Below are 27,212 nucleotides of genomic sequence, written 5' to 3'. Positions count from 1 at the left end.
TTATTTAAGCCTTTTGGCTTTCCTTCTAGGGATGACTTCTGTCATAGAAATGATATGGCAACGGTTTGCTGATTTGCATGTTGTGCGGCAGAAGCACATGGGGGTTGAGGTGCCAAATTTGTGTCCCCCACACACGGTTCACCTTTTGATTGCGTCTCTTGCAAGTTGCGCGTGTTAAACAATCAAACAATAACAATATATCTTGATTGTGGCAAGTGAATAACTTTATTTCAACTACACCTTATTGAAATTAAGCAGAGCCCACTTTTCTTTTGCACACCGGCTACTGTAGTGTTGATAAGTGTCGAATTGACATCTTGGGTCACACTAACCTCTTTTATTCTTGAATCGATAACAAGTAGGGAATTGTCGTAAATAGTCGATAACCGCGAGCTGACCAAGCGAATTCGCACGGCGAAAATCTTCAATGTGTCTTCATTTTGGCAGAGCGAATATTCAGTATGGCTGGGCAAATAATTATGGCGAATTGGCAAATCTGGTCCTATGGTTGTGTTGCATTCGACAGTCGGGCGAATTGGCGGCGAGGAAAAAACATAAACAACATTGAATTCGCTTAAAGAGGTCGTGCTGTCGGAAATAAATCACACAATAAAAAGAGAAAATAGAAAGAAAAGAATTGTCGGGAGAATAGCAGCATCGGTAATGTCTATACAAATGCAGAGGAAGTGATAATTAACATTTTTATTGACAAGTGCCAGTGCACGTGGACGCGAATCACGACAGCAAGAAGAAATCAAATTAAATACAATTTATTTGTATGTACATAGAAGCCACCCCCCCACTTACAGGCTCAGGAAGAAGGCGCAGGAATTTCCGCTTTGTTTTTTGCAATGGTTTACTTTGGTTTTCCCTCCGTTTGACATTAAAAATGTCCACCCCCACCCCGCTGTTCTTTGTCTTCGTTTTCAACAAAAGAACAAAAACAGACGACAAGAAAGCGACGAAAAGAAAATGTTTTGCACGCGTTACAACGTCAGCCTGCTATGTATATATTTTTTATGTATTTTTTTTTTGTTTTATCACAACAACAACAACCAGTCCCCGCCTAACCGCCTTCTCTTGACCATCAAGCGAACCGCCAATAGCACCAACGATAGCGATGACAAGTTTGCAGCTGATTTTGCGGAAAAAATACCAGCGAACTAGCAATCTAACAGAAAAAAAAAGAGAAATAATATTTTGTGTTTTTTTTTTCCTTAAAATCAAAATTGAAATGTGTTTTGGAAAAGTGTGGCCGAGTTAGCAATGTTAATAAATTTTTGTTTTTAGCAGCAGCAACAACAACAGCAACGAGAGAAGCAAGAAGAACAAAAGAAGCCGCTGCACCTGCGGATCGAAGGCGAGTCTATTCCCCCTCCCGATTTCCCCGCACAGGTGGAGGGACGACGACCAAGCAGTTACTGAAAGTTTTGGTAAGTTTTTCCCTCCCTGCCTCCCAATCAGTTTACGCGTTCCATATCCTTGGCGTTCAACGAACTGAACAGGTAAAAGAGGCGTTGTCTTCGTTTGTGAAATACCCTTTTCAGGCCACAGGGTTGCTCCGGAATAGGGGGGTGGTGTGTGTTTATTTACCTGTCGAGAGGGCGAGAGAGAGGGTCAACAGTGATCAACATCGAGAAAGAAAGACAGGGAGAGGAAATATTTGCAAAGAGCACACAAATATTCAACAGGGTCAATAATTCATGTTCAGACACGTTTGTCCCTTACTTGTTTTTTGTTGTTGTTGTTTTGACAAATCCTCTCTTCCTTTCGGTATTTCTATTCTCTATTGTTTGCCTTGTTCCACGCCCTGCTGAACACTTTGATTTAGTGGAAGTTTTTCTTACAGAGTTTTCCTTGATTTATCAATGCACTTGATTGGTCTGAATTGGGATTGGAGTGAGGAATCTCCGAGGGGGAATCCATGGCGGCAAGTAGTATGCCGGCTTGACAACCGGTTACTCCTCGTCTTCCCCTGCCCTCCGCCCCACCGCCATCTACCTTCGTGTCGTTGGCTGTCATTATCATCACGAGAAGTTTAATCATCTCAAATGCTGATGTTTTTTTTAAATCAGAGAACGATATTCATGAGTCACAGTTTGGTTAATTTGTTGTTGTTTTATTTGTCATAGATGAAGGAAGATCTTGAACATTGGAGGGGGTCGAGGGAAGGACTTTGAAATTAAATGTTTATCATCATTATTATCACATTCCATTTCATCGTGTGAATAACCCAAAAGAACTCAAAGAAATTCCTTTAAGTCTACTATATATCGAATAATAAGTAATGAATGAATACAACATAAACTTGAGTGTGGATTGTGAATATTTTTGGATATACATACATACATTTGTATGTATGTATGTACATATGTAAGTCTAAGTCAGAGAGAAGCATATTGCTATCCGATTTGAATAAGAATATTGCGGATTTATGTCTTTAATAATCAAAAGAAAACTTAAAAACCAAGCTTAAAGGATCGGATAGAATACTATATGATCTATGTTTTTGGCAAATACAAATTCTGGAATCTCTTGTAGCCCTTTAAAAATTCTCTGCCTAGACACCCATATGAATCCATATGAACCAATTATTAGAACTTCCTTTGTGGACTTCTTCTTCGTGGTCAACAGATAAATTGAGCATGATTGACATCAAGTGCAAAAAAATCAATATGTGTTAATTTAATTTTGTGCCAAATGAGTTAAAACACACACACACAGAGAGAGAGAGAGATTGATTGGAACAAGGCGGCACGGATTTGTTTATTTTTTTTCTTCTTTGTATTTATTTAGTTGCATTCAGTTTTTGGGGTTGCTTCTAATCAATATTTAAATAGCATTTAATATTTGATGTTGTGAGAATATGATTTACACCCATACACACACACACACACACATGCATACATCTGTGAGCGTATATGCATATGTGTACAGATTGACCATTTGAAAGTGAAAACTAAAACTGGGTTATGTTTGCCCAGTAGACCATATAAACGAGTCGACGATTTATGACAAGAACTAAGTGGGTTATAGTGGGTGGTAAGATAAGCTCATTCACACACATAGACGCACACATGCAGATGTAGGTACCTATTACTCGACGTGTGTATTTGTAGGTATAATATATTTGGAAGTACATATTGTTTTTTGAAGAGGAATCTTTTATTTTGTACACGTTCTATTATTATAAATCAATTTAATTTTCAAATTCCATTTGCCACCCCTCCCCCTCAACATTGTCAGTGATTTTTATTGACATGAGACTGAATAGTCTAGAAATTGAAACAGACAAAATGTATATACATATGTATGTACATACATATATACAAGCATATGGGTTGCTTATGGGATGGGTATCCATCTCGTATTCGTAGCCGTAATCATATCCATGCAATGTCATTCAGTCTCCTCTTGTCTTTCTCTCTTTCTCTTGCTTTTTATTACGCCGTGTTGTAACATTTCCACGTAATTTGCATAAATAAATCAAACTGAGTTGAATCGGATCTGAAGGGTGTGAGAGTTTTGAACTACATTCAATCTACAATTCGCCCATTTGTGTATCCTCATTCAGAGTAGTTTTCCTTGCATATGGAAAAGTCAATTGGTTGGTCGTTTTTCCTTTTGTTTTCTCGCCCACCCCCACCCACTCGAAGGGTTTTTTTCTTTGCAAGAATCGGGTTAATCGTCGCCATGTTGTCGACAACAAACTGCAATTCACTTTCAGCTGGGCAAAAGCCAACAACAAAGACAAAAGAAACATAAATGAAAAGCAAGAAAATTATTGTCCCGATTTTAGCTTTTGCTTCTTCTTTTTGTTTGTTTGTTTGTGCTCTATTGACCCATTTTCTATTTGCCAGGGGGTCAAACGGAGCGTTCGTTTTAGCTACCTGTCTGCGTGACAGGTAGATAGTTAATTATCTGGATGTATCCTAAAAGCGAGTAACAAGTGTCATTGGAGGGGAGATAAGGAACATTTTCTTTAAAGATTAAGGATGACTTTATCATAGAGATTCTTAGCCCTGCTTGATCGAATCGAATCTTCTTATCAGCACGAATGGAATTTGGTGTTATCTTAGTCTCTCTCTTTTGTTTTAGGGCTGTTCTTATCATAGAACTTCTCTTCTTCCTTTTTGTGGTTAACCTGAAACTGTGTGGCCAATTGTTTTTGGCAAAACGCATGAGTGTGTGTGTGTGAGAGTTGCTGTTGCTGTTGTAGAGAAGGCCAATTAAATACGACATGACCTAGAATGATGATATGTTGTAACCCAGTTATAGATACACACACACACACACTGGGTAACCCTCTCTCTCTCTCTCTGTGTGTATCTATGTAAAGCGAGACTTGCACATAAATGCACAGAAGCTAACCAGCTACCTTCCAATTCACCAGCACCAACCTCCACCCACCCTGCTCACCCCTTTTTTGCCACTCCTCCTCTTTGTGTGTCTCTCTTCAACTATTAAATAGTTTGTACTTTGAAATCGTTTTGGCCTGTGAGCTGAATGTTAAATTGTTTTGAATTAATTGTGTAGGCCAAACGCATTGCACGTGCTCCTCTTGACTAAACTCACACACACACAGACACGGGTAGTGTATTGATAGAGTCTATATATACCTACTATATTGTCAGACGGAAATTTAAAACCCAATGTCATAGCTTTTTTTAATCACCATATTTATCTAAAGGCACGGATTTTGAAACATTAAATACTCCATAGCCAATGGAGGCAATTAATTCCCTGTAGACTAGACTTTCAGTTACAACTTCTGTTTGTTGGATTCTCGAGGTCAGCCTCATCTCTCCTCAATTCCAACTATGTACTTAGTCTTGTCACATCAATTTCCAAAAGACTTATTAGTCAAGATATATTCGACTTGGCCTTTGGCGACGTACTAACTATTCAATGTCAACTTGTGTTACCCTGCAAAAGCCGAAAATGAAATGAAATTAGTATTGCATAATTATTAATACAATTCGATCGCAAATTCAGTTGATTTCCACATTTCTTGATTTGAGTTCGGTATTTTTTCTCGGTGTGCTTATTTTTTCATATGCCAAACACGTCTCACTATCGCCAGAGTAACACCCAGAGCTTAAGAGCTCAACAGAAATGTTGGAACGTCCATTCCGAATGGGCGGTGACGGGGTAAGTGGAGTGGTGAGTGGAGGGACTCGGACTATCAGTAGACATTTCACCTGAAACACAGAGGGCGGGCATTCAGTTGACCACCAAAACTCTACTCATCATTGCCGCCATTCCCTATAGAGTACAGTATTTAGTCAAGCGTGAAGGTGCAAGGTGTTTCTACCTACCTTTACCTTTGCCTTTACCTTTTACCTGTGCATCGTGTTTTTTTCCCCCGGTCAAATATTTATATACTCTATATATAGGCGAATATATTAATTGCAAGTGAGTTGTTTCCTTTTCTTTTTATTGCGTTTTGGCATTTTGTATTTATATCTCATTGTTTAATCAATTGCTCATTGTAGGATCTTCAATGACGCATTTCGTTCAGAAGTTATATCATAAGAATCAAGAATCTTTTGAATAGCATTTTCATCTGGTTATTATGGACCACATGCATGTGGAGGAAAGGAAGAGCTGAGTTCCCTCTCAGAGGAGAAAAGATCAAGTAACTGAGACTTGTGTTGGATAAACACATTGTAGATCAAATATGAGTAACTCTAATCAATCAGTCTAGTCAGGGTTTGTGTATATTTTGTTTGAGTATCATATTGTAATTGCAATTTTAACAAACGAAAGAACTTACATATGTATGTATGTATGTATGTACAATGTACATACTCCTCCTCCTAATCGTTTATCGTTCATAACTGTATCCACTTACTGCCACGAATTGCCAACTTTGATAAGCCTTCTCATATTTGTTTCTGTTTGCTTTTTGCGCACATGCTGCGTCTGGTTGGTTGGTTGGTTGTGTTCATATGTAGCTCGTTTTGCTTATCGGGAAAATGACTGGACTTTGTTGTATGTAGGAGATATTTATCTAACAAAATATACATATGTATGTTTCTGCCAGAGAGATGTTGCTGGGCCCATTTAGTATGCCTAATTGCGCATTTATCGGCAGCACACGGAACACCAGCAGAATGAGCATTGGGCGAAGGGTTTTTTGATGTGATGATAATGATGATTATGATGGTGCGGGAAGCAAAAGATAGACCAAAAAAAAAAATTTATAATGCAAAGTGCGGCATTTTGGCGTCTCGTGTGCCGACTCGTTGAATGACTCTTGACGGCTAAAGAACAGCACAGAGAGACAGAGAGAAAAATGAGAGATAACCAGCCAGTGAAGAGAGATTGTATAATCAATTTTATGTAGTTTTGGCGGTCACATCAGCAACCATCGAGAATCAAGTGGGTTGAGTTGGTTTGCGTTGGGTTGGGTTGGGGTGGGGTGTGGGAAATATGCTCTGTGGATGCAGCCAACTAAACTACAGTGAAAAGTGTTTTCAAGGCATCCACCATAACGAGGAGATGTAGCGGCGCTCTCCCAACGAGTCTTTACTGTAGTCATAACACTTTCCGGTTCCTTCTATTGATGGGGTTTGACTTTGCTTTGCTTTGGTTGCTTAGCCAACAGCAGTCGATCGTTTTGCTTTATGGTTCAATTTCATGCGAAAATGCAAATTGTTTTCTTAGCTACAACAACAAACAGTTCCCAACCCAATGCCACCCACCCACCTGGGCATGGGAACAGGGCGGGGGAGGTGCTCCCTTCCCCTTTTGTCAGGTCCGTCCCTAACAACGAACGGGGCGACATTTGGTTTTTTTTTTCATTTACCCGTACCTCTCCGTTTTGTGTTATTTTGCTTTGTTTTTTTTACTTTTCAATTCTCGTACATACATTTTTTTGATTCGGTAATTTTACTCTGTCGTCGAATTCAGTTGAAACGGTTTTGTATTTTTGTTTACACATCGACTTCTGGTGTTCCTCGTACCTAGGTTGTATATCCGATTCTGGGTACTTAATAGCCACCTTTTGTGGCTTATAATCCAGAGCTCAGTAGCAGGTGTAACTCAGTGAGCAAACGGAGGTGGCAGTCGATCAGACCGGCAAGCGACTCCAAAGAAATCCATTTATCCAACCATCCTTAAAACTTGCAACTACAAAATGCAGTTCTTTGCGTAAGTTTCCAATCCATTCAAAACTCAGTCCGTGTGTGGTTGTTGTTGTTGTTGTCTAGTCAACCGAAAACTAAACAATTCCCAAAGTCAGGGGCCAAGCCCCCGAGCAGAGATACATAGATAGATACTTTCCAGTTTTAGTTCAAGTCCAGCTTTTCTTTTGCTTTTCATTCAATTAAACCTCCCCGTCTTTGTCTCTCTCTCTGTCTCTCTCCGTGTCTGTCTCCCTCTGAGGGGGAGGATGGTTGAAAAACTTTTAGCCCGAACGAACAAAAGGCAAAATGGGCAAACTATGGAAAAAAGTTGAGCAACAACAATGAAAAAACAATTGAAAAAAAGAAGAAGAAAAAAACCATCAATTTGTTGGTAATTTGCCCCTTTTTCTCTTTCTCTCTCTCTCTCTCTCTCTCTCTTTGCGTGTGTGTTGTTGGTAATAACAATTTGAGAGGTTGGCACATTGTAAAATAATTGGTAGATTGTATCTTAAACCTACTAAAGGGTGAATGACCCGTATATATGTACATATGGATATATGAACGATCAGATCATAAACAATCAGAACAATTAAACCTCTCTTGATCTATGTGTATCATGTAAATTAATCTTTTAAATCAATTCAATTGCAGCTTCTCCAAGATGTCCAAGTATTCGGGAAAGAAATGTCGCCTCCTCTCCATGATGTGGCTGACGGCCTTCTTCTTCTTTGTAGAAATAATTGTTGGCTATGTAACGAATTCCATGGCCTTGGTGGCGGACAGTTTTCACATGTTGGGCGATATAGCAGCATTGGTGATATCATTCCTATCGGTTAAGGTGAGCAAAGTGCATAAATTTGACTTGATATTCTGAATAATTTGCCAATTTTCATACAACACGTTTTCTTTTCAGATGTCACCCAAAAAGTGGTCAAAGAATACTTTTGGCTGGGCTCGTGCCGAAGTGTTGGGTGCTTTGGTCAATGCTGTTTTTCTGGTGGCTCTGTGCTTTAGCATCACCATCGAGGCATGCAAAAGGTGAGTGACCATGACATACATACATATGTATGTATACATATATGCGATGTCCAGGAGAAAGAAAGCCTCGCCTTGTCGCGTCGCGTCTCGTGCCTTAACGTGATTTGTTTAAACTTTGCTGAAATATTTGTGTTAAAAGCTGAGCTGCCAGTTTATTGCCATTGATTCTATGCTCTATACTGAATTGTGTGTATATCGAAATTGTCTTTAAGTTGGTCTTGATCAATGCAAAATTAAGCAAAAGTGTATTTCAGAGTCGTTTGATTCCCTTTATTGTTATCATTCGTGCTTGAATTTAAATACCCTGCGTTTCAAAGGCAACCGGGTAGATTAAAGCCTCCCCATTCTATGTAAAAGTCAGAAGGAACAAACTTCTGTTAGGTTTAAGGATATAGATTCTTGAACATGGGAATTTAGGCCACGAAATTTCATATTGACATAGATCCGTTTAGCTGATTGATAGATTTGTATGTGTTCGCCACGCCCCTTCCATTTTGATGGCATGCCTTTTCAACAGGTAACAAAGTCGGCGAGACGATTTGCTTTTATCATTGAATTTGCATTCCATATGCATTTTGCGCTCCAAAAACTTTACGAGTGCAAAAGTTTCTTTTATATATTTTATTTTATTGCCCGATTGTTAAAACGAATATACATATATCTTTTAGATTCATCGAAGAGGAACCCATTCACGAGCCCAAATTGCTGGTCATTGTTGGTGCCTTGGGTCTGCTAGTTAATGTGATAGGCCTGTGTCTGCTCTATGGTATGTAACTTGCCTTGATCTTGACGATGAATCATTTATGTATGTGCCGTCTATCCATTCCATTGCAGAGCATGGCGGCCATCACGGGCACTCGCATGGCGGGGGCTTAACCCGGAACCACAGTCGGCTCACCGAATTGGCCAACATGAACGATGGCGAGGATGAGCCCAATGACTTTGCCTATGAGAAGCAAAAGGAGAAGCAGCAGGTGAAGAAATCAAGCCATGGCCATAGCCATGATCCCGGCTCAATGAATATGCGTGGCGCCTTTTTGCATGTTCTGAGCGATGCATTGGGCAGCATTATAGTGGTCATTAGTGCAGTGGTTGTGTGGAAAACTGAATGGAAATATCGCTACTACATGGATCCCGCTTTGTCCATTGTTCTGGTGGTTCTAATTTTGCATTCGGTGTGGCCCCTGCTGCGGGAATCCGCATTGATATTGCTGCAGACAGTGCCAACACACATTCAGGTGGATGCCATACAGAAGCGACTGCTGGAGAAGGTGGACGGTGTGCTGGCGGTGCATGAGTTTCACGTTTGGCAATTGGCCGGGGATCGGATCATTGCCTCTGCCCATATACGGTAGGGATGGCTTCTCGCTGGGTCGATGATTTGCATAAAGATTCATTTTAATCCAAAATTTAAGGTGCCGCAATTTGTCCGAGTACATGAAAATAGCTGAGAAGGTGAAGGAATTTTTCCATAACGAAGGCATTCACTCGACCACTATTCAGCCCGAGTTCAGTGAGATTGAAGGCTGCAACATGTCCGATGGCACGTCCAGCATTAATATGAGTGGATCAGATTGCTGTGCTCTAGACTGTCCCACCACCGAGGAGGGTTGTGTTAAGGCCACCTGTTGTCAGAATAACAACAAACTGGTATGCAAAAGGGGCAGGCAATATCTAAACTCAAATGCCAATTAATCTCTGATTCTTTTGTTCGTTTCATTCCACAGAATCAACTGCCCTCGCCCACCAATTCACCGTATTTGTGCCGTCAGAGGAATGCAGCACGCCAGGCTGGTGATATTGAGGCTGCTGGCTCGCTTTTAGAGTCTGCTCCACAGCAGGCTATCATACCATCTAATCGTGGTGGTGGGGCAATGGCCGTAGTGGCTGATGCAACAGCAACGCCCAAAAGCGATATAGTCTGACAACATCCAATGCAGCACGCACAACAACAACAACAACAGCAGCAGCAGCAACAACAACAAGTACATTTTGCCATCCCAACAACAGCAACACCAATAACATTTACAACAACAACAACACGTGATATATCTAACCAACAAGTAGCTTCCAATAGGGCATCATCGAAGAAAGATAAAGATAACGACGGCGATGATAATGATAATGACGATGATGATGATGATGATGCCAATTTATCCTCGGTAACTGCCCAGCGAAGGCGTGAGTTGCAGCTACGTGTCGAGCAGCAGTGCCAGGAGCAGGTAACTCCACTTAGCACCCGCAATGGTGACGAGGTGGCCCTTTAATTTAGTTCTCGTTTAGAATATCGCTGCGCAAATGGAGACTGGTCTGCCATGCGGCAGTAACTTTGTGTTTTTTTTTTACTTTTTGTTCTTTAGGTGAATTTTAGGCATAAATAATGAATAGATATATATATATATATATACTATACATATATATAGAGAGAGACAGATATATATATATATATATATATCCGATGTAGAGTGCCGGGTTGTTGCGTGTTTGTTTAGTGCTCTAGTTTAATTGAAATCAATCAAACAATATTAAGATCATGAAAAAAAAAAAAAAAAAAAGGATGCAGAAACTAATATGGGCAGATTGAAATGACCATTTATATATCTATTAGATATATATATATATTAACATTTTAGTATGTTAAATATCTAATTCGATTCTAGTTAAAATTGAGATAAAAGTGAACCCAACCTAAGCACATACAAACATACATACATACATATATTAGTTGTATCTATGTGTATGTCCAACGTTTTTTACATTTTGAGAAAGTTTATACGTGAAATGAATTAATGTATTTAAAGTTAGTTAACCTGTGGCATTAGTTAAATGACTTGATGGCAGTTTTAGAATGCAAAGTCTATATATAGAAAAAAAAAAAAAAAAAAAACAAAGAAATCAGAATGAAAGAGATAATACATGTAACATGTATTGTATGGTTAGGCGTAGTTACATTATTCTTAGTAGTTGTAATTTGCTAATTGTAAAAATGCGCTTTTACCACATTAACAAAAACAACCACCACAAGAAACAAACAAACCAACCAACATTAAAAAAAAGGAAAAAAAAACATTCTAGCTTTTATTTAATTTTAATATCAAACAGTAAAGAGGGATATAATTGAAACCTCATAAAAGAAAGCAAAACAAAAAAGAAAACAAACAAAAAAAGAAAATATTGTATTATAATTTTATAATTTGCATTTTATGTAAATAAAAACGTCAAACATAATCATTAAAATATGTTAAAAAGAAAGAAAAACAAAAGTATTTCATTCATTGGAATGTAAACTACGAATCGCGTATCAGGAAGTGAGTTTTGTCTTAAACTCCAAAAATAACTGATTCAATATTTTGTTATGACAGTTTTTGAATTTTAATATTATTTAAGAGTTTGAATGTTTATTTGATTCAATAGACGGTGAAAGTGTGCCTATTCTTATGTGTAATAGCTATGGCACTGTCCCGCCTAGTAATCAGCCGGAAACTATGACCATGAATGAATAGTAATTGCAATAGCCCCCAAAAGTATGCAAAATGTGCTTTCCGTTTTGGGCATTAGCCCCTTAGCACTGTTACTCTCACCCTTAGGACTTTTACTCGCACCCTTAGGAGTGTTACTTGCACCCTTAGGACTATTATTCTCACCCTTAGGAGTGTTACTCCAGTAGTTATTTTACCAACTGAATATCTTCGATATAGAACAGAAAAGAAAATCATCTTTTAATGTATTATTTGAACCTCGAAAACTAATATTTTGAATAATTTTTCAAGGTGCCAAATTAAATTTAAAATTCTGGAGAAAACCACAAAATCCTTGATATCTCGACTCCCCGTAGGACTATCGCCATGTCCTTTGCACCCACTATAGTCCTTGATGATTCGAATCCTTCGACACCACTTTCGTCCTGATCCTTCAAAGGACTAACGAGATATTTGCCTTTTTTTCTCAGACAAAAAAGTCCTTTTATCTCAGCTTCCCGAAGGATATTCCAGGATCTGTTAGTGTCAGTCGATGCGGGCCATCTGGGACTATCATTTGACCAAAGGACATCCTGATCGTCCTTGAAATGGCCGAGTTATAAGGACATTTATGGTATTTTTGCGACTTTTTGGCCATTTTTCTGACTTACCCCCTTAGAAAAATTTGTGCACTATTTTTGGAAGGATATTGAAAATCCTTGAATGCAGATCGATAGTCCTGATCCTGGAGGATACAAAAAGGTATGTCCTGTGAAAATCGGTTAACGTCCTGCCAAGATATGGACTCGAGAAGATGATCCTTTTTTCGTTTTTAAGCTCTAGAATCCACAAATCTTGGCGCAGGACGAAAGGACATGGTTTCCTAGGATGTCCTTAATGTACTCTATCGGTTGGCATCAAAAAAAATTGGGGTCATCTAAGGATGCAGGACATGCAATTTTTTGAAAACATCCTTTTTCTCAGCTACCCGAAGGACATTCCAGGACATGGCGATACCAATAGATGCGCATTGGCAAGGACCTTCATCATGCCAAAGGATATCAAAATAATCCTTCAAATGACTGTGTTATTAGCACTTTTCTGTTTTTTGCACTTGTAATTTTTGCAAGTCCCAAATTAAATCAAAAGACCAAAAAAACTGTAGAAAACTATAAAATCCTTGATATCTCGACTCCCCTTAGGACTATCGCCATGTCCTTTGCACCCACTATAGTCCTTGATGATTCGAATCCTTCGACACCACTTTCGTCCTGATCCTTCAAAGGACTAACGAGATATTTGCCTTTTTTTCTCAGACAAAAAAGTCCTTTTATCTCAGCTTCCCGAAGGATATTCCAGGATCTGTTAGTGTCAGTCGATGCGGGCCATCTAGGACTATCATTTGACCAAAGGACATCCTGATCGTCCTTGAAATGGCCGAGTTATAAGGACATTTATGGTATTTTTGCGACTTTTTGGCCATTTTTCTGACTTACCCCCTTAGAAAAATTTGTGCACTATTTTTGGAAGGATATTGAAAATCCTTGAATGCAGATCGATAGTCCTGATCCTGGAGGATACAAAAAGGTATGTCCTGTGAAAATCGGTTAACGTCCTGCCAAGATATGGACTCGAGAAGATGATCCTTTTTTCGTTTTTAAGCTCTAGAATCCACAAATCTTGGCGCAGGACGAAAGGACATGGTTTCCTAGGATGTCCTTAATGTACTCTATCGGTTGGCATCAAAAAAAATTGGGGTCATCTAAGGATGCAGGACATGCAATTTTTTGAAAACATCCTTTTTCTTAGCTACCCGAAGGACATTCCAGGACATGGCGATACCAATAGATGCGCATTGGCAAGGACCTTCATCATGCCAAAGGATATCAAAATAATCCTTCAAATGACTGTGTTATTAGCACTTTTCTGTTTTTTGCACTTGTAATTTTTGCAAGTCCCAAATTAAATCAAAAGACCAAAAAAACTGTAGAAAACTATAAAATCCTTGATATCTCGACTCCCCTTAGGACTATCGCCATGTCCTTTGCACCCACTATAGTCCTTGATGATTCGAATCCTTCGACACCACTTTCGTCCTGATCCTTCAAAGGACTAACGAGATATTTGCCTTTTTTTCTCAGACAAAAAAGTCCTTTTATCTCAGCTTCCCGAAGGATATTCCAGGATCTGTTAGTGTCAGTCGATGCGGGCCATCTGGGACTATCATTTGACCAAAGGACATCCTGATCGTCCTTGAAATGGCCGAGTTATAAGGACATTTATGGTATTTTTGCGACTTTTTGGCCATTTTTCTGACTTACCCCCTTAGAAAAATTTGTGCACTATTTTTGGAAGGATATTGAAAATCCTTGAATGCAGATCGATAGTCCTGATCCTGGAGGATACAAAAAGGTATGTCCTGTGAAAATCGGTTAACGTCCTGCCAAGATATGGACTCGAGAAGATGATCCTTTTTTCGTTTTTAAGCTCTAGAATCCACAAATCTTGGCGCAGGACGAAAGGACATGGTTTCCTAGGATGTCCTTAATGTACTCTATCGGTTGGCATCAAAAAAAATTGGGGTCATCTAAGGATGCAGGACATGCAATTTTTTGAAAACATCCTTTTTCTTAGCTACCCGAAGGACATTCCAGGACATGGCGATACCAATAGATGCGCATTGGCAAGGACCTTCATCATGCCAAAGGATATGAATATAATCCTTCAAATGACTGTGTTATTAGCACTTTTCTGTTTTTTGCCCTTGTAATTTTTAGCTGTTAATAAGAGAACTTATGTGGCATACTTTCAGGGTGAAATTAATGTGTTTTTAATGAAGTGTTGCCTACTTATTGGGGTAAAAGATAATTATTAAAATTTTCGCATGTCCTTGTAAGCAATGTCCCTCAAATAAGTGAGAAAAAGAACCAAGCATCCCGGAACCAAGAAAGAAGAAGGGAAAGTAGAATCTTTTTTTTTAATTTTTCATTTTATTGAAATCGCTTTTTACTCGTTATATTTATTAGGTATAATATATATAATTATATGGATGTATTATCGTGTATATCGGTTTTTGCCATAAATGTATATGTGTATGTTTTATGTGTATACAATTAATTTTCTTTTTCGTTTTTCTTTTCATTTCGCCTGTTGTTGCTTGCCTTGCTCTTTTTCGTAATGCAATTATGTTGCTTTTCTTTTTTGTTGCTTTATTTTTGTAATTTATAAATTAGTTGTTTTTTTTTTTTTTTTGTTATTACTGCAATTTTTATTATTTACTGTAAGAGACAATGTTTTTTGTTTTTCGTACATTTAATACACAAGTATTCTTTGCTGTTGCTGCTTTCTTTTTTTTTTTTTATTATAATTTTAAGTAATTTCAAATTCTTAATTGTTTTATGCATTGCCCTTTTCTTCACTTTTTCCTATTTCTTTGCTTGTTTCTATAATTTCATTTCATCGCTTTTTAACAATTCTGCTGCTGCTGCGGCGGCTGCTAATGTTGTTGTAAAAAATGATAAAGAGGGAGAGAGAGAGAGACAAACATAAAAATGAGAGAAAGGAGGAAAAGGATGTTGTTGTCCTTTTTTACTTGATGCATTTTTTGAGTATGGTAAAATGTAAGCACAAAACACATTCGAATTGTAGCAATCTTTGTTTTTGTTGTTCTGGTTGTTATTTTGTTTTTTTTTTCTTATTTCAGTCACACAATTAATTAACTAATTATGTTTTTTTTTTTTTTTTTTTGCTGATTTCAATAATGTTTTTTTTTTTTTTTTTTTTGGTTAATATAATGCTGCTTAAGATTTATTAGATATACATTTATATACGTTTTGCTGATTTTTTTTTTTACAATTTACTTGCTTTTCCATTTTTCTTGTTTTTTGTTTTCTTGTTTTCTTGTGGTTGCTGATGTGTGTGTAGTTTTTCCTCACGCCTTTGCTTATGGGGAAAAACCATGAAAATTTTGGTTTTTACTTTTGCTATGTCCCCATCTTTTCGTAGGTTCTTTCATTATTTTTTTACACAACGATATTGAGATTAATTCTGATCTGGCTTAAATATAGGTTAATGTGTGTGTGTGTGTGTGTTTCTTTTACTCTTAGGTTTTATTTAAAAAAAAAAGATTACTAACACTTTAGCTAATTACTACGCTTTATTTTACTCTGTTTTATTTTTAACTCATCATCATCATCATCATCATCATCCTCATCATTATCTCTTTTATACTCTTTATACGCTTTATATTTTTGTTGTTTCGTCGTCTATGCTTTTGCTTTTAGCGATCGATCAAGCGATCAACTTTTCACTTTGCATTAATTCGGGATTTTCCATTCCTTGTATTTGCTTCATTTAAGAGTTTAATTGTTAGTCTAAGTTCCTAGTAACTAACTTGTGTAAGTTGTATGTATGTATGTGTGTGTGTGTTTGTGTATGTGTATATATTACAAGGTGTGTATGTGTGTGTGTGTGTGTGTGTTGTGGTTATATAGGGGTAGGTGTTTATCCTTTTTTCAAATATCCTTACTAAGTTCTCTTTTCTTTGTTTTTAATGGGTTTTAGGCTAATTTATATCTCAATAGTCAATAGTTTAGTTTCTCAGTTATAAATAGTTTAATAATAATTACTTAAACACAAACAAAAAAAAAAAAATGCTCGATAAAAATTCACAAAATTAAAAAAAAAAAACTGTATAAGTAAACACACAAATTTATATAAAGTATATATATCAAGTGGCTTTGTGTATTAAAAATTATGCTTAAAAGAAAAGCGCGTTAATGGCTTTTTGTATTTGTTGTTTTTTAAATTAACATGGCGAAAAGTTTTTAAAACTAAATATTGCAGTCCTAAACACTAAAAGACTATTCAAAAATCATAAAAGTACATGAATAAAAAAAAAAATTAAAAAATATTTGAGTAAACGTTTCGATTTGAATTCGAGTTGGTTTGTTTTTGTTTTTCAACATTTCAAGATGTCAAATGAAATGTTAAGAAATATATATATCACAATTTGTAAAAAGTTTTTAATGCATTTCATTTTATTTTTTGTTTATAGGTTTTTCTTTTCTCAACAGTTCAAAGAAGAACAAATTACAAAAAAAAAAAAAAAATAGTCAGCAGAGATTTTTTTGGTTTTTTTTTTAAGATTTTGTTGTTTTGTTTTTTGATTTGAAGTAAGACGCGTGTGAGAAAGAAAAAATTGAATTAGAAAATGTAAAAATAAAAATTACGCGTTTTGTTTGTATAATTAAAGCAATATATATAATTAAAGTAGTAATCGTATTCGTATTCGATTTCGTTTTCGTCTTATCGTTTTTTTTTTTTTTTTTTTTTTTTTGTTTTATTTATTTATGTACAAAGCTTTTTGTTTTTGTTTAAGGAAAATGAAAGCAGCTTTGAGAAGGTCGTTCGTCTTCTGAGAGAAGGTTTGTATGGACTAAGGCTATAATTTAGGTTTTTTGGGCTGGCGGGGTTCACTACCTTGGAAGATGGAAATTTTGAGTATCATGTGTGTATGTGTGTGTGTGTGTGTGTGTGTGTGTGTGAGGCGGGACAAAAGTGTGTGTTGGGAACGTTTTTTTCTTCTTCTTTTTTTATACATTATAATTTATTATAATTTGATTTAAATATTAATATTCTTTGTGTGTGTGTGTGTGTATGGGTGTGTGTGTGTGTGTGGGTGTATCTTCACTTAATTTGTATAAATATTTTCGTCTGTTTTCTGTTTTTAATACTCGATTTACGACATCCAAAAAATGCAACTTGGCTAAACATAGACGTGATGAAACAATTTTTACTTTGCTTTTTGTTTTTGTTTTTGTTTCGCTTGTTCTTCTTTTATATTTTGCTTTTAAGATATTGATTTGCTTTATACAACATATGGGCGAGGGGGAGCGGCCCGCCCCCCTCTACACATTCAATCTCGAATCGATGACCAATAGAAATTTATTTGTTCGTGTGCTTAGTTCTCTTACAGCTTAGTGTAGCATCAAATATATATCTATATATATGTATATATATATCTTATTTGTTCAATCGATTTGTTAAAAGGTTTTACATTAACTATTACACACACATGGACTAAACATATGCCTAATACAAAAAAAAAAAAAAACAGTACACACAAAAAAAAAAACGTACAGACGCGCACAGTCAAAGGAAAATTGCAACAAACACACAGACTCGAGTTTAGATACTAATACTAAACTTTAAGCTTGATTAAAGTTTATATTAATTAGTGTTGATCATTGTGTCGGTTGTTGTTGTTGTTCTTGTTGATGTTGATGTAACATATTTTCACCTAATTACAAAATCAGCTCATTGGGCTGATCCTGCTGCTCGACGCGGCTGCTGCTTGTGCTAAATAGCTGCTGCTGCTGTTTTTTGCTGCTTCTGCTTACCCACGGCTATCAAGTAGTCCTCCATTTCGCCATAGTCTCCATCCTCCTCATCCTCGACGACTTCTTCTTCATTGTATGCCCCATTTTCCAGGTCCGGGTCCGGCTCCACTCACGCATTCAATTCACTAAATTTGAGCTGTCTGCGCGATGAGTTGACCCGATGACTGTTGCCGGTCTTGCGACGCTTGCGTTTGGCATCCCGCTGAAAGGCGACATTGCCAGGGTCGTCGGCCAGTTGGGGATACTTGTGTATGCTGTGTATATCGATGCCAATCCAGCCATCCACATCGCCATGCTGGACAAGTTCCTCCTTCTCCTCTTCGGTCCAATCGCCGCGGCCTTGGAAGCCAGCTGCGACCAATTGCTTCTCCAGTTCCCAGGCTCGTTCCACAGCCCGCTTGTGGGCATGCTTCAGGATGCGGTGTCGCTCTTGTTCGGGATCCACGCCATATTTAATGATCACCACTGCATCGGGGCCATGGAGGCGCAACTCTTTGGCCGCACTGCCACCATGATCGCTAATCTCGTGCGTTGATATGTTAAACATGCCGCCCAAACGACGCAGTTCCTCATTGTCGTCGCGCAGCTTCAGCACATTATCCTTGACAAAGTAGAAGACATCCTGATCGTGGATACTAAAGTGCAGATCCAGGAAATACGAGTTGTTGAACACACTGCTGACCACATCCTGGACGACACTGTTCGAGCCATCGACCACACTGACCAGGGCACGGCCACCAATACGGGACAGGAGCACACCCTCGCCAAACACTCCTCGCCGGTAGCTAACGCGAGGCAAGAGATTCCTCATCTTTGGTTCCATCTTGAGCAGGGGCTTGGGCACGAAATCAAAGTCGCTGAACTTCTCGCTTGTCTTCTCCACAATGCATTCCAGACCCGAAATGACACCAAAGTCGGGAGCCAATGTATTCGATTTGATCGATGCCTGCGGCGTGTATTGAGCCAATTTGGTGTACTTGGTGCTCTGCATGTTGTTGAGATCGTAGCCAAAGAGCTGCAGCCAGGCATCCAGATCGATCATATAGTTCTGCGGCTTATTGGGATTGATGGGATCATTGTTGTGGTATCTGTAGATAAAGACATCCGTCGGATTGGACATTTCGGTGGCCAAAGTCTCCCACAGCGGCGTCATCCACTGTCCGACATTCGGATCGTATTGCCTCTGTTCGGTGTAGACCAATTTGGTGTGTGGATCAATCAGACCGCCATGGAAATCGATGGGCACAAAGAAATCTGGCTTCGTGTCCTTGATAATCCTGCCGAATGGCGTACGCTTCAGTTCCTTGACAATGGCCCCGTTCATATCGAAGAACGCCAAGGGCGAGCCATTCTGATCGGTGGCCACATAATATCTCTGTTCGGCATGCTCGAGGGCAATCAACATGTCCCGGTCATCGTAGTAGAACTTCATGGTCTTGCTCTGCTTGGGGAAATGCACATGGGTAACCAGATGGGGTGTCTTCGGATTGGCATAGTAATACTGGGTCACATTGCCCTTGCTGTCGTGCCAGGCCACCAGACGACTGCGATCATCGTAGTAGTACCAGCTCTGGAAGCGTTCCCGTTCGAAGGCATGGATCAGCTGGCCGCGATTGTTGTAGCGATACTTTTGCTCGCCGCGTCGCACCACAAAGCCTCGGGCATCGTAGTTATTGAACTCCACCTCGCCCACTTTGATGACTCTGTCGCCAATGTCATAGCCCAGATTAAATTTCTCTCCCTGATCGACCACTCCCACTGTGTTGCCATTCTCATCGTACAGATATTTCCAGTTGTTGGTGCCCAACACCTCGATGACATGTCCATCGGCATTGTAGTTGATCTTGTCGAAGGCTGTCGACCGGCCAAAGGTTGTCTTCTGTGACTTGATGCGGTTGCGCAGATCGTAGTCCAGTTCGAGGCGGAAGACATCAATGTTCTTGATGTTCATTAGAACGCTCTTCACCCGGCCATGCTGGTCGTAGTCGACAATGGTGAAGAATTGTTTCGCCGAGTCCTGTATCACAGTGCGATTGAAGGCATTGCGGGTTATCTTCAGATCCTGCACAACCTCCAGTTGACCCAAATTCTGGCTGTATTTGTAACGCGTCGTGGGCAACTCCTTGTCATCGATGGCCATTTCAATACCACTCAAGCGGGCATTGCCATCATAGGCATACTTGTAGTGCGCCGAGGCGAGGGAGTTCTTCGAACCGAATCTCAATTTCTCATCCTTAAGGATACCGGCATGATATTTGAACTCGCGTCTCAACTCAAAGCCTGGCTCTTGGACTTCCACCGACTTCACTAGGCTCGTTGTGTCCTGGTAGGTGTAATGAGTGCTTGATAGGCCAGCCAATATGGTCTCCAGACGTCCAGAAGCATCGTGGACAAAGGCCACTTTGCCCGACTGATGTGGATGTATCTTGGCCAGTATTTGTCCCTCGTCATTGTACAGAATCTCGAAGGGATGACGATTGATGGGCGAGTAGTACTGATATTTGAAGAAGCCCAATGATGTTTGCAGTGAGAACGAGTGTATATGTCCCCGGGGAGTGGTCAAGCTTTGTAGAGCGCCGGCGTCATCGTATTGCAGCAAGTAATCCGAGCGTCTGGGTGTGGTCACCTTCAGAGGTAGCGAGCCAAACATATCCTTGAAGGCATAGACCATGGTCGAACCATCTCCATACTTGATCTCATTCAGACGTCCATTGCGATCGAAGGAGTAGGCCTCTTGCAGGACTCCCCATTTCCAGCTAACCAAACGGCCGAAGCGATCGTATTCCAAATCAACATCGGCATAGTCACCCGACTGCGGTCTGAAGCTGACAGGACGAGAGGTGCGATCGTAGGTGACGTTGAGAAGTTCTTGCTTGTCATCGACCATCACCACAACCGATTGTGTCTCACGATCATACTCCAGGGTGAGCACATTGTCGCCATTCACTCTCAGCTTGCGGCCCACTTCAGTTACTGGGCGAGGTGCTCCCTTGTTTTGTTGCCCCTTCTGCGGTGGCTGCTGGCGACGTACAAAGAAACGCCACTCAAAACGATTGGCCAAATCTCCGGCAATCTCAGTGCGTTGTTTCGCCGGCACTGGATAGCTTTCGCCCAACAAAGGACTCTGCTCCGCCAGTATGGTGTAGGGAACCACTTCCATCTGCAGATTGTGGCCCCATGGGGTAATGCTTGTGGTCGATCCATCCATGTCGACAGTTGTACGCGACTCGGCGGCACCATTGCGCACTATAACCGTGGCTCCCTGAATCAACATAGACAGCTCCTTCTGGGCATTCTCCGACACTTTCACCTGGGCTCCCTTCACACTCAGATCGAAGCTCAACTCAATGACTCGTCCAGTTGGTGTAACGGCAGAGGTCAGACGACCGAATTCATCATAGTTGTAGACATAGGAACGCCCGGTGGAGTCCAATTTGGTCTTCAGCAAGCCCGTAGGTCCATGATATTCGTAGGTGACATTATAATTATCTGGGGTACTCAACTCGTGGAGCATTTTCATCCGAGTCATGCGCAAGCGGCACTTTTGTCCCTTGGTATTCTCAATTGAGTTGACCTGCGAGGTGTAATCACGCAGCAGGAACACCTTGTTACCGGCCGCATCGGTCACCGTGCTCAGTTTGCCATTGGAGGTGTTCACATTGTAGGTAAATGTGTAGGTTGTCTCGCCCGTCAAAATGTTCTTGGTGGACACATGCTGGCCAAAGCGATTGAAGATGTAAATCTCTTGCATGTCCGGGGCATAGATCTCGTATTCCCGCGACGGACTGGCCTCTGGTATGCTCGACATGACCGAACGTATGCGATAATTGGCCTGATCAGCTATATGCACGTGTCCATCGGGTGTAACTGCCAAAGCAGCAATGGTATTGAACTTGGCACTGGTGGCCAAATAGTGTTCCGCCTCAAAGCAATCGCAGCCACGCTCCAAGCAGTTGCATTTCGATTCAGCTCCAGCAAAGGCAGCAATTCGTCCATCTGTGCCAATCACTCGCACGCGATTTATCCTCTGCGAATCACTCTCGGCCACAAAGAGTTCACCAAGAGGGCCAAAAGCAATCGATTGGGGCATTACCAATGTGGCATGGGTGGCCAAGTCGGTGTCATAGGCTGTCGAGGCAGTGGCACAGTGCAGGGGGCGTCCCGAAATGACACGCACTCGACCGTCTGGGGTCATGCGAAGGATCATGTGATCATCGATAATGTGCAGGGTGTTGTCCATGGGCGAGACAGCCAATTCGGTGGGCCAACGCAGATGCATCTCCTCTAGTTTCAGGGTGCCCTCGCAGGGGATGGGCTTCCAGTGGGATTTGTGCATGTGATTGCCAATCAGAGTGCTGACAATGTTATCCCGATCGACCATGCGAATGTTTGTGCCATCGGCGAAATACAAAATGTTATCACTCGATATGGCAATGCCCTTGGGATAGGCCAGCTTGGCATCCTTGGCCAGAGCTCCGTCACCGCAGTGAGCCTCATCGCCAGGCAAACAACGTTCACCCGAACCGACAATGGCCTCCCAGTTCTTCTCCGGCTGCGAATAGTCATTGGTGTCCCGGACTCGAATAATCTGATGGGATTCAGGATCGGATACATAGAGCGTGCCATCCAGAGGGCTGAGTGCCATGTGATAGCGATACGAGACACGTGTGGCATTAAGTTTAACCACAGTGCGAATACTGCCATCGGTCATGATGCGGCGAATGTAGTTGAAGTCACCCACAAAGAGACTGCCATCGGGTGCTGCTGCCAAGGCGACGGGGGCCAGGAGACGTTGTTTCATTGCCAGGCCATCACAGTCCAGACACTCCAACGGCCGCTGATGTCCGTCACCCATGGTGGTTAGTATGATTCTCGGTTTGTTTCTCAAATAGATGTTCGAGCCATCGCCCTTCTGCAAAATGCCCTCGTGGAAGTTGTAGCGATGATGTATATCCAGATTCCAACCGCCCACCTCTGAGATGGACATGTCGTGACCACTTAACTTGGTCGTCTGTATATCCCAGACAATGTCCTTGCAATCGGTGTACTGATAACCCACTTTAACCACTGCTGTGGTCACCCCATACACTCTCTGTCTGTAGATGTTCAAACGATTCCATGCATAAGTGAATTTGATGCCAGGATCAGCCTCGAAGACCCGTTCAAACAGAATGCCCTCGATGGTGATGCGCAAGTGTATGAGATGCAACGAACTGGGAATACTGTCCGGGGTCAATTGCAGCTTAATCGTTGACAAATACCCAGCAGCACGAGACGAATGATAGACCAGATTCAGACCTGTTCCGGGTATTTGCAGAGATTCCTGTACCACCTGGGATTCGGCCAGAATGGCACTGCGATCGGGACATGCACCCTGGAAGCCGTGTTTCCATGAGGCCAGAACCACTGGCTTCATCAGATCATAGTCATGGGAGAAGCAAGTGTGGGTTGTCGTCACGGCCAGACCCTTCTCCTCGGACATGCTCATCACGACGACATCGATAATGACAACCTCGTTCCAGGGCACCTGAACGATGCGCGACTGTGGCCTGAAGGGGGCACGACCGAATTGTAGAGTGACAGCGCCGCCGCCATTGACCATAAGATCGAACCATCCATCGTCGCGGGTCAGGGTGAAGCCTTCCAGGAGAGTTGTTGTCGACACGCGGACACCCACCAGGCCCATGCCCAGCGAGGTGACCACACGACCCCGTATAACTGCCGAACGGCTGTGGGGAATAATACAAAAGAGTTTATTAGTTAAATCTTATATGGGCATCGGGGCATCTTCATGTGTCCTACCACTCCTCCTCCTCCTCCTCTTCATCCTCTCTTCCTTCTCTTCAATCTCTAGCGCTAGCAAGCATATTTAATATAATATATTGAAACTACTCGAAAATAATAAAGTACAAATCATAAGAGTACGAAAAATTCACACGCACAGAACATAAGACTCATTTGAAACACATAAAGGTTGTACAATGTTTTATATATATATATGTATGGTATAGATATATATATTTATGTATGTATGTTTATATAATTGTTGATCTGTATGTGTGTGTGTGTGTATGTTTATGTGTATGTGTGACGACCTAGACCTAGCATAGCTTATATAATATAATGTAATAATTTCGATATGTTTCTTTCGTTTTGGTTGTCTGGCATTTAAAAGTGATACAAAAAAAGGTCACGTGGCTCCCTTTTCTTTGAATTTGGGAGATCGGTACACCGAAACTTAAAAATAAACTACCAAAAACTAAAAGTAAACTACACTAATCAAACAAATCATAAATCATTGACCAAACAACCATTGAGAGAATGTTTTTTTTATATTAGTAGTTAGAATTAGTAGTAAGAGTATTGATTGAATGACAATTAGTAGTAGTAGTTGTAGTAGTAGTAGTGGTATTTTTTTTTGGTAGTAAGTAGTAAGTAGTAGTAGCAGGAGTAGTAGTAGTAGTAGTAGTAGTAGTTTTTTATTTGTTTTTAGTACCGCTTTTTCGCTTGGCTTACCTTGCATTGAAATAATTCCAAAAAATGCTGTTAGTTTATGATTTTTGAAAGTAACGAGTAACGAGTAGCGAGCGAAAGTAGGCAAAGCATTTGGAATTCGTTTCGTTTAGTTTGTGTTGTGGGAATGGGTTGTGTGTACATGTGTGTGTGTGTGTGTGATTAGTAGCGAGTAGTAGTAGGAGTAATTTAGTAGTATGTGAGGATTTTTTTTTTTTTTTTTTTGGTAGAAAAAAAGAGAGTAGAGAGAAAAATAATTGAATTAGCCTTTTTTTTGTAGTTAACTAGAATTTTTTTTTGTGTTTTGCGTATTTTGTGTTAATTATTCCCAACCCTGGAATTATGCCCAACCACCTTTGATTACTTAAAGCTAACTTAATATTTTCCCCCTTTTCGAGAGAGACTTAAACTTATGCTAAAAATGTTTCTTGTTCGTTTAGCTTATCGGTTTTTCTTTTTTTGTTATGTAACAAAGGACATATAGGGGAATTTATATACAAGATTTTTTTGATGGGGATTTCTTTTTTTTTTTTTTTTTTTGTTTTTTGGTGTGTTTTATTTTTTGTTTTTTTTTTTTTTAGACGAGGGCACGAAAACGAAAAAACATATAAAATTGAATTAATTATGCAAACTATTTGATTTTTGATTATTATTTTCAGCTAGATTTTGATTATTATAATGGATATGTATCTTTTTTTTTTTTTTGGTATATAATACAGTTTGTAGTAACATCTCCTGGCCAATTAGAATTTGGTTTTCTTTTTTTCTTTCGATTTAAACTAGACAAGAAAATTGGCTACTAGGAAGCACCTACCTCTCATTGAAGGTCTCGAGTTTGGCGTAGTTCTGGAGACTGCTCTCATCGATCAAGAACTTCATGCGTTCAAAGAACGAGGCAGTTATGGCTGGTGGCTGCTTACGCAGCAAGACATCGATGGGCTTGGGAGCCGACACACACAGCTGGGAGGTCTTGCACACGTGACTGGCACAGCATTCGGGATCCTCACAGTCAACTAGGCCATCTATGGGAAGGAATTGTCAGAATGCCATTTGCATAGGTAATCTCATGGACACTTACCCTTGTCATTGTCCTTGCTGTCGCCACAATTCAATTCGAGAGCTATGCCGCAATCGGTGCCATCCCAACCCTCGTAGCAACGGCATTCCCATTGTCCCTCGCCGCTGACCCGACATTGACCGTGCCCGGCACAACTATTGGGACATCCCTCAATTGTGCAATGTTTGCCATTCCATCCGGTCACACAGAGGCAAGTGCCATTCTTGCATTGGCCATGCTCGTTGCAGCGTGAATCGCACAGTTTGGTGTTACAGTATTCGCCACCCCATTCGGGATCACAGGCGCAAGCGTCGCCCTCGCAACGACCATGCTGGCCACAATCCAAATCGCAGAGCTCCTTGGAGCAATCATCGCCACTCCATTTCGCCTCGCAGGTGCAGGTCTGAGTGTCCAAATCGAAAGTGCCATGACCCGAACAGTCGGGCAAACATTGCAGAGCATCCTGATCCATGGTGGCACAGTCTGTGCCCTTCCAACCCTTTTTGCATATGCAAGTGCCATCAGCGCAGAAACCATGTCCCGAACAATTCGGATGGGGGCAGTCCACTTAAGACAGAGAGAGAGAGAGATGGAAATGGGATTAAAAATTAGCATACAATTCAATTGTCAACTTGTTGTCTGTCTTCTACTACTTTCTCATCTTTTATCTTTCTAGCCAAATCTAGGAGTAATCTCAATTGAGATAGTCTACCTTCTTCACAGAATTTGCCCTTGTAGCCGCGCATGCATTGACACTTGCCACTGACACAATGGCCATGACCATTGCAATCAGCCACCTCGCATTCATCATGCCGCAGGGAGCATTCCTTGCCCTTCCAGCCGGGATTGCAGATGCACTCGCCGTTAATGTACTCGCCATGCTGTGAGCATAGAACGGGACAAACGCTCTCGCTGCAATCGTCGCCACCGAAACCGGGATTACATTGGCAATGCCCCAAGAGGCACTGGCCATTGCCCGAACAACCATTCGGACAATTCTGTGTCATATCCTCAGCAATGGCCGCATAGAAGGTCAATTCCTGTACATCCCCATCATCGTTGTAGAGCGAGACAAACCAATGTCCAGGCTCCATATAGCGTGTTACCTCCCGCGTTATTGACAGCTGCATTGATTAAAATGAGAGATGCAATGAATGAATGAATGAATGAATGAATATTATTTAGTTACACATCAAAAGAATGAACGATTGGGTTATCGATCGATTGGATGGGTGGATGGGTGGGTTACTTACATGTGCCGCTCGAGCAGTGCGTGTGCTAGCGCTAAAACCACTTAGAACCTCTTTAAAATGATATTGCGTATGAGTGGGCAAAGCATTGCGTCGTCCATAGACACCGATTGAGGCGCCTCGCGGTATGGTATAATCAAATTTAACATAGGCCGGTTCCGATTGATAGAATTGCATATTCCAATAGCTATAAGGTTGTATCTCCTTGGTCAGTTTCTGGCCCAATGTTATCTGACCAAATGTTGTGCCATCTGGTGGGAAACTACGAGCCGGGAATGTGCGAGCACCTGGCATAAGGCAGCGGCAAAAGGCAAGGTAGGCATTAGTTAATTGTTAAATTGATTGATTATTAAATATAAATACAT

At 40.6% G+C, this 27,212-nt stretch overlaps 2 protein-coding genes across 5 annotated transcripts in view; one reads left to right on the top strand and one right to left on the bottom strand.

The window, feature by feature from the left end:
- The first annotated feature begins 508 nt into the window (after positions 1-508).
- On the top strand, positions 509-10,240 carry ZnT63C (zinc transporter 63C). Of its 2 annotated transcripts, none has more exons than XM_068292386.1 (8): positions 509-660; positions 1,294-1,433; positions 7,782-7,968; positions 8,044-8,168; positions 8,837-8,934; positions 9,003-9,519; positions 9,584-9,818; positions 9,896-10,240. In XM_068292386.1, exons 3-8 carry the CDS (start codon positions 7,792-7,794, stop codon positions 10,091-10,093), a joined length of 1,350 nt encoding a protein of 449 aa, XP_068148487.1. In that variant the 5' UTR covers positions 509-660; positions 1,294-1,433; positions 7,782-7,791; the 3' UTR covers positions 10,094-10,240. The 2 variants fall into 2 exon arrangements, with proteins under 2 accessions (XP_068148487.1, XP_068148488.1); XM_068292387.1 differs by having other exon boundaries at positions 525-660; positions 1,291-1,433.
- Positions 10,241-16,939: 6,699 nt separating this feature from the next.
- Positions 16,940-27,212, bottom strand: part of Ten-m (teneurin transmembrane protein Ten-m) — a 160,216-nt gene continuing 149,943 nt past the window's right edge. Inside the window, exons 4-9 of one of the 3 annotated variants that reach the window (XM_068293107.1) lie at positions 26,851-27,134; positions 26,310-26,721; positions 25,619-26,164; positions 25,355-25,562; positions 24,544-24,570; positions 16,940-23,756 (exon numbers count right to left, since the gene is read on the bottom strand). In XM_068293107.1, the coding sequence (XP_068149208.1) occupies positions 18,137-23,756; positions 24,544-24,570; positions 25,355-25,562; positions 25,619-26,164; positions 26,310-26,721; positions 26,851-27,134 (7,097 nt within the window). In that variant the 3' untranslated portion in view covers positions 16,940-18,136. The remainder of the gene's footprint in view (positions 23,757-24,543; positions 24,571-25,354; positions 25,563-25,618; positions 26,165-26,309; positions 26,722-26,850; positions 27,135-27,212) is intronic. The other 2 variants (XM_068293108.1, XM_068293109.1) reach the window with 2 other exon arrangements.

Source organism: Drosophila tropicalis, unplaced genomic scaffold, assembly GCF_018151085.1.
Source record: "Drosophila tropicalis isolate 14030-0801.00 unplaced genomic scaffold, ASM1815108v1 contig_694, whole genome shotgun sequence".
NCBI lineage: Eukaryota > Metazoa > Arthropoda > Insecta > Diptera > Drosophilidae > Drosophila > Drosophila tropicalis.
The sequence above is the reverse complement of the archived record's forward strand: the minus strand, read 5'-3'. Positions and strand labels throughout refer to the sequence as shown.